The following is a 12,733-nucleotide window of genomic DNA, read 5'->3' on the forward strand; positions in this document are numbered from 1 at the left end:
TGGGGGGATGGAGACAGCAAATCACCATGGCACATATGTACTTATGCAACAATCCTGCAGGATGCAGGATGTGCAAATGTACTCCAGAGCCCAAATACAATAGAACAAAAAAAGAAAAGGGAGAAAGCTGGACGTGGTGGTGTGCACTGTGGTCCCAGCTACATGGGAGGCTGTGGTGGGACTAATGTTTGAGCATGGGAGGAGGAGGTTGCAATGAGCTGAGTTTCCACCACTGCACTCTATCCTGGGCAACGGAGCAACACCATCTCAAATAAATAAAGAACAAGAAGAGGAAGGGCCATCATATATTTCTTCTTCTTCTTCTTCCTCCTCCTCCTTCTTCTTCTTCTTCTTCTTCTTCTTCTTCTTCTTCTTCTTCTTCTTCTTCTTCTTCTTCTTCTTCTTCTTCTTCTTCTTCTTCTTCTTCTTCTTTCTTCTTCTTTCTTCTTCTTTCTTCTTCTTTCTTCTTCTTTCTTCTTCTTTCTTCTTCTTTCTTCTTCTTTCTTCTTCTTCTTCTTTCTTCTTCTTCTTCTTCTTCTTCTTCTTCCTCTTCTTCTTCTTCTTCTTCCTCTTCCTCTTCCTCTTCCTCTTCCTCTTCCTCTTCTTCTTCTTCTCTCTCTCTCTCTCTCCTCTCTCTCTCTCTCTCTCTCTCTCTCTCTCTCTCTCTCTCTCTCTCTCTCTCTCTCTCTCTCCACATGTGCATACAGAAGAAACACCATATAAGAACACAGCAAGAAGGCAGCCATTTGCAAGCCAGGAAGTTAAAGCCTCACCAGAAACTAATATTGCCAGCACCTTGATCTGGGACTTCTAGACTACAGAATTGTGGAAATAAATTTCTGCTGTTTATACCACTCATTTGGTAGTATTTTGTTATGGCAGCCTGAGAAGACTAATACAATAACCGATTGGATATACAGAGGAGGAAGTGAAAACCCTACAAAAAATAACTACCTTTGTTGGCTTAGAAAGCTAGGTAGGGTGCTGCCAACAATGACATTTATACGTTTTGGAAGAGAGAGGATAAATTTAGTTTGGAGATAGAGTCTTAGGAGTATTTGTGAGAAGGCACTTATTGGTATCCAGTAAGCAATATGTCAGTGTGTCTATGTATATATGCTGCACTAATGAACAACCACAAAAAAATTCTGTGGCTTAATACAAAATGGTTTCAATATGCAGTAATTTCAGCAGCTCTCCAGGGAAGCTTCCTTCCAAGCAATGAATCAGAGATGTCAGATATTTGCATCTTGGAGTTATGCCATTGGAATACCTGGCTTCCCCATAGCTGTCGCAGGGTAGAAAAAGCTGGAGGGTTGTACATTAGCTCTTAAACATTTCAGCTCAAAACCATCATATATCACTTCCACTCAGAGCCCAACATGACCTTGCCCAATTCTAAAAGAAATTCGAAGACATACGTAGAAATTCAATGTTGTACACTGATTACACTTTAAGCACGTGATATCCCTGTGATGATGTGCTTTGATATTCCCACTTTCCAAAGGAGAAAACAGAAGATCAAAAAAGCTAAGAACCTTGCCCAATGTTACAATGCTATAAGAAAAACAGCATCATTATGTCAAACCCAGGCTTCAGCTTCTAAAATGTAAGCTTTGTCATGAACTATATCTCTTTTCAAGGATATGCCATTGGCTTTGATCCATTAAAAAGGCCATAAGAAAGGCATCAGGCATTGGTACCATTTGGTTCTTCTAGCCATTAAATTAAAAATTAGAGGCCGGGCGCGGTGGCTCAAGCCTGTAATCCCAGCACTTTGGGAGGCCGAGGCGGGTGGATCACAAGGTCAAGAGATCGAGACCATCCCGGTCAACATAGTGAAACCCCGTCTCTACTAAAAATACAAAAAATTAGCTGGGCATGGTGGCGCGTGCCTGTAATCCCAGCTACTCAGGAGGCTGAGGCAGGAGAATTGCCTGAACCCAGGAGGCGGAGGTTGCGGTGAGCCGAGATCGCGCCATTGCACTCCAGCCTGGGTAACAAGAGCGAAACTCCGTCTCAAAAAAAATAAAAATAAAAATTAGACTCCTGAGCCCTGACTCAGATCTAAATGTAAACAAAAATAAAATAAATTAATAAATAAATCCAAATTTGGTGACAGACCCAGGAATGCACATTTTTAACAATTTCCAGTTCTTACAATGCTTATTACAATTTGGGAAACACTGCTCTTCATCACAGAGGAATACTAAGTCTATGAAGGGGTTATCTCTATATTATGTACTCTGTCATCTACAGCAGTGACTCCCAAACAAGAACATTCACCAGAATCACTGAGGAGTTGTTACACACACACACACACACACACACACACACACACACACACACCACACACACATCTAAACCCCACCCATGGAGATGCTGAACTCGATCATGTGTATTTCTTTAATGTTTCTACAGTTGATTTTAATATACACTCCTAGATGAAATCATTGGATTAATGGTTTGTAAGTTAAGACAAGGCAGACATATATAACATACATAGTTACCTATGAAGACAAGAAGAAACATCTATTGTAAGGATTAACAGCACAGAGGAGGCTACTCTATCACTTTCCTTTTTTATTATTATTATATTTTATGTTCTGGGGTACATGTGCAGATCTTGCAGGATTGTTATGTAGGTACACATGCCATGGTGGTTTGCTGCCTCCATCCCCTCAACACCTACTTTAGGTATTTCTCCCAATGTTATATCTCCTCTAACTCCCCACCCCCCAACAGACCCCAGTGTGTGATATTCCCCTCCCTGTGTCCATGTGTTTTCATTGTTCAATACCCAGCTATGAGTGAGAACATGTGGTGTCTGGTTTTCTGTTCTTGTGTCAGTTTGCTGAGAATGATGGTTTACAGATTCATCCATGTCCCTGTAAAGGGTGTGAGCTCATCCTTTTTTATGGCTGTGTAGTATTCCATGTTGTATAAGTGCCACATTTTCTTTATCCAGTCTGTCATCGATGGGCATTTGGGTTGGTTCCAGGTCTTTGCTATTGTAAACAGTGCCTCAATGAACATTTGTGTGCATGTGTCTATATAATAGAACGATTTATAATCCTTTGGGTATATACCCAGTAATGGGATTGCTGAGTCAAATGGTATTTCTATTTCTAGATCCTAGAGAAATCTCCACATTGTCTTCCACAGTGGTTGAACTAATTTACACTCCCACCAACAGTGTAAAAGTGTTTCTATTTCTCTGCATCCTCTCCAGCATCTGTTGTCTCCAGAATTTTTATTTTTTTATTTTTTTTTGAGATGGAGTTTCGCTCTTGTTACCCAGGCTGGAATGCAATGGCGCGATCTCGGCTCACCGCAACCTCCACCTCCTGAGTTCAGGCAATTCTCCTGCCTCAGCCTCCTGAGTAGCTGGGATTACAGGCACGTGCCACCATGCCCAGCTAATTTTTTTTTCTTTTGTATTTTTTAGTAGAGATGGGGTTTCACCATGTTGGCCAAGATGGTCTCGATCTCTTGACCTCGTGATCCACCCGCCTCAGCCTCCCAAAGTGCTGGGATTACAGGCTTGAGCCACCGCGCCCGGCCTGTCTCCAGATTTTTTAATGATCACCATTCTAACTGGCATGAGATGGTATCTCAATGTGGTTTTAATTTGCATTGTTCTGATGACCAGTGATGATGAGCATTTTTTTTCATAAGTTTGTTGGCCGCATAAATGTCTTCTTTTGAAAAGTATCTGGTCATATCCTTTGCCCACTTTTTGATGGGGTTGTTAGTTTTTTTCTTGTAAATTTGTTTTTGGGGAAAGGATTCCCTGTTTAATAAATGGTGTTGGGAAAACTGGCTAGCCATATGCAGAAAGCTGAAACTGGATCACTTCCTTACACCTTATACAAAAATTAACTCTGGATGGATGAAAGATTTAAACATGAGACCTAACACCGTAACAACCCTAGAAGAGAACCTAGGCAATACCATTCAGCACACAGGCACGGGCGAGGACTTCATGACTAAAACACCAAAAGCAATGGCAACAAAAGCCAGAATAGACAAATGGAATCTGATTAAATTAAAGAGCTTCTGCACAGCAAAAGAAGCATCAGAGTAAACTGGCAACCAACAGAATGGGAAAAAAATTTTGCAAGCTACCCATCTGACAAAGGGCTAATATGCAGAATCTACAAAGTACTCTATCACTTTCTAGTAAGGCTAGTTACTTAACCCCTCATCATCTTTTTCATCTGTTAAATTGGGGTAATAATAGCACAAATCTTATATGGTTATTGTGATTATTGGATAAGGCAAGTAAAACATTAAGCACTATGCCTAGCATAGGTATTCAACAGGTATTCAATAAAAGTTAGCTGCTGCTTTATTTTTGATAGGATAAATTAGATGAAAAGGCAGACATGAAGAAGAAACTTTTAAAGCCACAGTCTGCCTAATGATTAAAAGCAGGAAATTTGAAGTCAGAAGGTCTGAGCTGATATCTAAGTTCCATTATCAATTTTACCTTTGGTAATTTATAAAAAAACTATTCTTTGCCACTACTCTCTCATTTGAAAAAGGGGAATAATTAAGACAAAAGGAGATAATGTGCAAAATATTTAGGGGAGGTCTGCTCTTCAATACATTATTATTATAATTAGGAGGCAGGGCTTCTTCACAAAACATCCTTGACAGGTCTATTAGAAAGTAAAACCCACACAAATATGCTGACACTCCTGAAAAATTCAAGCATACTTCCTCTGCTGAAAATAGGTCCTACTACCATAGAGCACATTTTGTCTTATGTCTGTGAGTGTGGGTTTGGAACACAACAGATTTAACTTCAACCCAGATTTGGTCAACACATAAAAAGCTGTGTGACTTCAGCTAAGTTACAGTTTTTGAACTGCATGGAAGGGGTGACTGGCATCTAGAAGAATGAAGATTATAACATAGATCAAAATTTGAAGTTCATTTCTTGTGAAAGAATCAATATGTCTATTATAAATATATAGACACGAGTTGATAAAAGCTTATCTAGCACATTGTCAGATCAGCAGTCAATCCAAATAGCTGCCAGAATTTCGTATAAATCTGGTTTTAAATAACTATGAAATTGCCTGTCACCTAAAACTCTTGGCAAGATTTTGCATTTTTAGCTTCTCTGAATGAAGTCTTGACTAATATAAAATTGTGAGATTGCATTGTTTTTTAAAAAATGTTTTCCCCAAATACTCATTCAATTCCTGACGTGTGAAAATGTCCAGAAAGACATATGGTCAAAAGATCATTCATCAAAGAGTAGCGTTCAGTGGAATCAAAGCAATCTTCTTGAAAACATTTTTACAGTCAAGATGTATTTGGTTAATAAAAAACAAATCCATATGAAATAATAATGTGATAAAATTCCTGGCCAACTCTATAGCTCAAGTTAAGCACCAGAATGGCGCTTGCCATGGCTATGTATGTCAGAAAATGTCTACCAAATTTTTCTCAGTTTACCTCAGGGCTGCTCCTCTGCAGAAGTAGAGCTTTGGGTTTACACTGACTTGTACTGGTCTTCTTTGTAGAATTATTCTCCTCTTTGGGTTCTTCTGGATTACCATGCTTTATAAACTGATGAGCAACATCTAATACACTGAATAATATTTGAGATTTTGCCTATTAAAAAAGTAACAAAATATAACTTAAAAGCCTCATATGTTAACCTAAATAATTTATATACATTAGGTCATATCTGTGTTATTTTATAACTCCCAGAATTAAATAAATTCAATTTAATATTTAAAAAGACAAACTGACATTTGTATCAACCAGTATAATAGTGACAGCTGCCATCTACTGAGAGAACTAGTTTGGACTCATACAATTCCAACCATCTTAAAAATAATGTATCACTTAATAACCAAGGCAATTCTAAAACATACCTATTTTTATCTGTTTTAGGAATTACGAAACTAAAGCTCAGGATGGGCACGATAGCTTGTGCCTGTAGTCCTAGCACTTTGGGAGGCTGAGGTGGGCAGATGACTTGAGGTCAAGAGTTACACGACAGCTTACAGGACAGCCTGACCAACATGGTGAAACCACATCTCTACTACAAATACAATAATTAGTCAGGCATGGTGGTGTGTGCCTATAGTACCAGCTACTCGGGAGGCTGAGACAGGAGATCACTTGAACCTGGAGGCGGAGGTTGTAGTGAGCCGAGATCGTATACCACTGCACTCCAGCCTGGGCAACACAGTGAGACTTCATCTCAAAAAAAAAAAAAAAGAAAAGAAAAGAAAAGAAAAACAGAAGAAGAAACTAAAGCTCAGATAGTTTAAATAACTTGCCCTTGGTAACAACAGAGAATGGGTGGCCTCAGGTGTGTGTAAGTCTAATGACTCATAAGCTTTCCACTATATGCACACCCCAAATAGATAGATGTGATATTTTATGTACATCATAACTAAAGAAATAAAGGTAGCTAATCTAGTAGGAGACCAAATAAGCAGTAATGAGTATTCCTTGGTGATAAAACATCTTTAGAAAGCATTCACTATCCAAAGGAGCACATCAGGAAACACTTCTCTCTGTAGTTCCTTAATACACTCCAAGTCATTTCTCATTTTGTGCCTTGCTCATGAGGTTCACTTACCAGGAAGACCTTCTCTCCTCTACCATCATCTTTGCCTGGCAGGCTTTTGCTTTTCCTTCTGAATTCACACCATTACTCCCACAGATCTAGGAACCCTTACTTGCACACTGCCCTCCCCCAACTGTACACGGCATTTACCCTCTTAATACCCTGCGTAGACCTCTACCAGCCCTAACTATATTGATTTCACATCTCATCATACCACATAAGCTCACAAAAGGAAAAAAACATATATTTTAATGATTTTATGTCTACTACAGTTCCTTGAAAATAGCATATTGTAAAAATAAGGTATCAGGGAGGGAGAAGAGCTACAGAATTAAAATAAATAATATAGAAAACGGATTTTTAAAAAAAACTTTCCACATGCTGTCAGAGTGACTGACCAAGAACTGGCAAATCTGGGGAAGGCCCCATTCTCTAAAGAGTTTTCCATCAGAAAGTACCAGAGTCCGCCTAGGGACTGCAGGATTTAGGATCACATCTGAGTCTGAATTAAACTCCAGGGAGAAGATTCAGGGTCATCAGATGCTCTATGAGAACCTGGCATACGGCAGACAGAAAGTAGCTCTTATTTCTTTTTTTTTTCTTTTTTTTTCTTTTTTTGAGACGGAGTTTCGCTCTTGTTACCCAGGCTGGAGTGCAATGGCGCGATCTCGGCTCACCGCAACCTCCGCCTCCTGGGTTCAGGCAATTCTCCTAACTCAGCCTCCTGAGTAGCTGGGATTACAGGCACGAGCCACCATGCCCAGCTAATTTTTTGTATTTTTAGTAGAGACGGGGTTTCACCATGTCGACCAGGATGGTCTCGAACTCTTGACCTCGTGATCCACCCGCCTTGGCCTCCCAAAGTGCTGGGATTACAGGCTTGAGCCACCGCGCCCGGCCAGTAGCTCTTATTTCTTAGCAAATATCCTCCAAACTAAGAAAAATTTAGCAGGGATCAGATATAATTATTTTGTACTCTGCCATGAAAATGCTCATCTTTTTAAATTTTCATCTAGTTGCCAATTTAAATAGCTAACATTACATTGGAACTTTTCAGTTATGACCTTTTGTAAATCTATTAAGATTCATTGCAGTCTGATTCTGGAATATATCAGTGAACATCAAATTAACTACTGTTATTTCATACTGAATTAATAAAATACCTATGAAAAACGACAAACATGACCTACGCATATATATTGCTGTCTGTACGCAAATCCATGGAATTTGCTCCAAATTTTCCCAGTGATTCTCAGAAAACCTCTATAGGCTTATGTAGTCCTATTTTTTTTAAAAAAAAATTTCAAGCCAATGGTTGTATCTCACTCTTCCAGAAACATCTGTAGTTTTACCACTAACATTTTTAAAACAGAGTAATCCAGCCTAAGCCTGATTTAAAATGTCCTAGAACAAAGGTCTATAGATTTCAGAGGCAGTTATGTGTTTGGTTTTCATTTTATGTTTTTAAACTATCAAAAGCTATAGGATTAATTTTATATAGAATTATCATTCATATATATGTTTATTTAAATAGCACAAAACAAAGATTATTTGTGTCCTAAAATGAATCCTGCTATCAATGTTACAATAATTTTTATAACATTTTTAGGTAACATATTAAGAGAATCAGAAATAGTAAAAAACCCACATTTTTTATGCTAAAAAATAAAATAAACATCATAGGTACCTGATAAAATAGAATTCTATATTTGAATATCTTAAAATTCTACTAATTTAGCACATAACTAAAACCAATAAAATGCAAGTAAATTGAAATGTTCTTTTCTAGAACATCATACACTTAAACATTACTTTTCTACATTGTAAGCTTGTGTATGCATACCTTCCTTTTCTTAATTTTAGTACTATCATACAAAGAAAGAGAGCAGATATTATGATCCCCATTACACAGACAAGGAATAAAAAGTTCAGAAAGCTTAGGCCAAAGTCAAATGGCTACAAAATGTCGAGACTTGAAATAGAATCAAATTATCTATGCTAGTTTAATCCCTTTTCCCTACTAGATTTATGTGAGGTCTTTGTGATACAGAAAATATATTTTACCTTTGATTTCTTGAAACTGCAAATATTAAATTTTGTCTCTAACAGGTTTGAATATTGTTCCTTCCTTTAAAAAACTCACAAAACTGTAATTCTGTATTCGATTGCATATGCAAGGATTCGGGGGGGTAGTTTAGTTTGTTGCTTTGTTTTTTTTACTTATTTTTGCCCGTTTATTTTTATATTTGACCAAGTATGCAGAAATAAATAATAGTCACACCATATAAAATAATTAAGAAATGAAGGTTCCTCCTATTTTCAAGCATACTTCCTCTGCTGAAAATAGGCCCTACTAGCATAGACTAATTTTATTTCATATCTATGAGCTTGGGTTTAGAACTCAACAGACTTAACTTCAACCCAGACGTGGTCACCACATAACAAGCTGTGTGACTTTGGCTAAATTACAATTTTTGAATTGCAGGGAAAAGATAATATAACGATGATCATTTTGAGTAACAACAAATGAATAAGAACATGAAGTTTATTTTTATAAAATATTTAAAATAGATAATGATACATATTAAATATCATAACAATGTACTGTATATTTATGGTATCTAAAAGAATAAGGATTATACCATAGATTAAAATTTGAAGTTCATTTATTGCTAAAGAATCAATATAACTACAGTTTAATTACATTAACAGGAGCTGATAAAAGCTTATCTAGGCTGGATGCGGTGGCTCATGCCTGTAAATCCCAACACTTTGGGAGGCTGAGGCAGGAGGATCACTTGAGGTTAGGAGTTCAAGATCACCCTGGCCAACCTGGTGAAACCCCGCCTCTACTAAAAATACAAAAAAATAGCTGAACATCGTGGTGCATGCCTGTATTCCCAGATATTTGGGGGGCTGAGGCAGGAGAATCACTTGAACCAGGGAGGTGGAGGTTGCAGGGAACTGGGACTGCACTGTACTCCAGCCTGGGTGACAGAGTGAGACCCCATCTCACTCTGTCACTGGACTGGACTGTACTGCCACTGTACTCCAGCCTGGGTGACAGAGTGAGACCCCATCTCAGAAAAAAAAAAAAAAAAAAAAAGTTTAGGACATACCTGCCAGAATTTTGTATAAATCTGGTTTATAGCAAAGTAGTACCCCCCAGAGTAACTACTGTTAACAGTTTTTAATCCTATAACCTTTGTCTTTACTTAAATGGACATACCCTATAAACTTTGTCTTTTCTTAAAAAGATATATCTAGATTTACAACAGAAAACATACTATCTTTCACTTAATATAATGATTATAACAATAATCACTTTAGCAACCAATGAGTAAGAATATGAAGGTTATTTTTATAAAATATTTAAAATAGATAAATATACATATTAAGTATCATAACACTGTACTGTATATTAATAAAATATTTTCAAATTTTAAAAATCAACAAAGATATTTTTCTTTCCATTTTCTAAATATGAAAATTTAAATGTAACAGTACTGATAGGTAACAATAGGAGGAGAAGGAGACTGAAAATATATAAAATTACCTCTACAACTACTCTACATGCTAAAAATGTTTTAAAATCAAACCAAAACAGCCTTCAAGGCACATAGTAAATCATATATCTCACTGTAGGATAGAAGCTAAACTATAGCCAAAAGATGTGATTTACTGACAGTCTTTCCAGATTCCCCCACATCCTTCACTATACTGTTTAATGGTAGGATTTCATCTGGTAACTGTTCTAAATTCTCACCTGAACTTTTTTTCCACCTAGAATGATATTATCTTTCAAATTACACTCTAGAAGAATTCATCACTCTGACAATGTATCATTAATCAAAGTAAAGAGGGTTGATATTTTACAACCTTTTGGAATGGATGGCACCTTGTAGAAGTTAAAGCCCAAGAATAAAAGTTTTAGTTTAGTTAGAAAAATGATATACTTTATGGTAGTGTCAGTGCTTCAAAAGTCTAACTACCATCATCATTTAAAACTCTGGCTATCCAGCAATAAATATTAATAATCATGTTGACATAGCTGTATCTTCTTAAGTGATCCAGAAGTTCCAGATCAAAACAAAAAGTTCACATAGTTTATACCTATATTACTTGGCAAGTTTGGAAGAAAAAGAGTGAGAATGTCTCCTTTCATAGTGTTAACTTGCATTGATTTTCCAGTCACAAAATTTTAGAAGAGATTTATTGTAACCACAGCCTTGCGTTAAAAACTGAAACCTCTAAATTCTGCAGAAGAGTTCTGTTATTCCATTTGAATTTGTCAGACAAAGTTATATAGAGGTAGAGAGAGATGCACATATATACACACAGAGAGGAAAAATTGTGTTACAGCAGAACTCAAGTAACATAAACTCATTGGTTCTAGCGATTGTTGAATATGATTGGAACTTGGAAGGCTTTATTTACAAAATCATTTCACAACAATCAAGTTATGGACTAATGGGAATTTAAAAATTCTTATATATATTATATAAATATTTTTTTGGCCTGGCTTTTGAGAAAACACTTTCCTCTCATACTAAGAATATTTTCCCAAGTACAATTTGTTCCGATTTCTTTGATGTGAATTACCTCATATGCAGTTGGTAAATAGGGCAATGATGTCAGTATAACTCCGGAGTGTTATTGATTCTTAAGGATTTTTTCCCAACATGTTATTGTTTTGAAGCAACCAGAGGCAAGCTTTCTTACAATTAAATCCAAAATCTTAACAACATATGAAAACCGTAAGAAAAAAAACTTGGAAAATATATAAAAATGCCTCCCCTTGATATAAGTTCTTATTGTTTTAAGGACTTCAACAACCACACATTTCACTAAGTTAAGCCATGTATGAGCATAAAGAAAGCTATAAAGAGACCCCCTGTGACTTTAAAGCAACAGATAAATAAAGGAGGCTGTATCTTGATTCAGATTTTTCACTTTGGTAAAAAGAATCTCTCTTAGAAGTAAATTACTCCTAAGAACTACATCACCAAGAAGGAAGAACAAGTCCTTGAGATGTATGCATTAGTGTTTTAACTAGGATTTGTTAACTGGTTTTGTTAGGGTTTTGGTTACAAAACACCATAGGATTTGAGTGGCCTTCTCCTACCCCAAATCTTCCCTCAAGCCCTGTTAATTAGGTGGGTGGTTTTCTAAATGGGAAGTTTTGTTTTGTTTTGTTCTTATTTTAATTTCCAGGACACATGTGCAGAATGTGCAGGTTTGTTACGTAGGCATACGTGTCCCCTGGTGGTTTGCTGCACCTGTCAACCCATCATCTAGGTTGTAAGTCCTGCATGCAATAGGTATTTGTCCTAATGCTCTCCCTCCCCTTGCCTCTCACCCACCGACAGGCCCCAGTGTGTGTTGTTTCCCTCCCTGTGTCCATGTGTTCTCATTGTTCAGCTCCCACTTATGAGTGAAAGTTTATTGGTTTTCTGTTCCTGTGTTAGTGTGCTGAGAGTAATGGTTTCCAGCTTCCTCCATCAGGAATCATAAATCGTGTTGTAGCCACAACACATGTATACTGAAGATTATGCTTTAATTTACAGTAAAATAAACTATTTTATTGGGAGTCACCAAAACATTTGCCAAGATTAATTTATCCAAAGAAACCTGTACAGATTATTTTGCCAGGATATTTCTATTTATACATTGCTTGGAATACATTGCATTATGAGTATAAGGATCCTATTATCTAAAATCAACAATAACAAATTAGACTAAATCTCTCTAAGTTGGGAGCTATAAGGATATTACTACAGCAAGTATGTAAATTACTCATATTATCATAGACTTAACTACACCAAACAGGTACTAGCTACACCAAGCAAATAAATCCGTCCAAGTATCATGGACCTATGGCAGGATGCAATAAACCCATTCCACTTAGTAAAACTCTTTTCAAAGTAAAAGTAATTTTTGATACAAATACATAATTTTGAACATCTTAATCCATTAAACAAGTATGAAAAAGATGAGCATTATCTCCCAATTTTTTATATTATGAAAATGTGTTTTCTATTCTTAAAGCAAACTATTATTTTCCTTTTCTTATGGGTCCATCTTTATAGGTAGTCTTAGATGAAATTTCTTCCCTAAAAATAGGCTTTTTAACAG

The 12,733-nt window shown here is 36.7% G+C and overlaps 1 protein-coding gene across 4 annotated transcripts in view; it reads right to left on the reverse strand.

Annotated features, from left to right (window-relative positions):
• ZBBX (zinc finger B-box domain containing) overlaps positions 1–12,733 on the reverse strand; it is a 121,496-nt gene that overhangs the window by 67,964 nt on the left and 40,799 nt on the right. For all 4 annotated transcript variants that reach the window (XM_039480267.2, XM_003924972.4, XM_010335699.3 and 1 more), the window contains one exon: positions 5,470–5,628. In XM_039480267.2, the coding sequence (XP_039336201.2) occupies positions 5,470–5,628 (159 nt within the window). The remainder of the gene's footprint in view (positions 1–5,469; positions 5,629–12,733) is intronic.

Source organism: Saimiri boliviensis, chromosome 9 (genome assembly GCF_048565385.1).
Source record: "Saimiri boliviensis isolate mSaiBol1 chromosome 9, mSaiBol1.pri, whole genome shotgun sequence".
Classification (NCBI taxonomy): Eukaryota; Metazoa; Chordata; class Mammalia; order Primates; family Cebidae; genus Saimiri; species Saimiri boliviensis.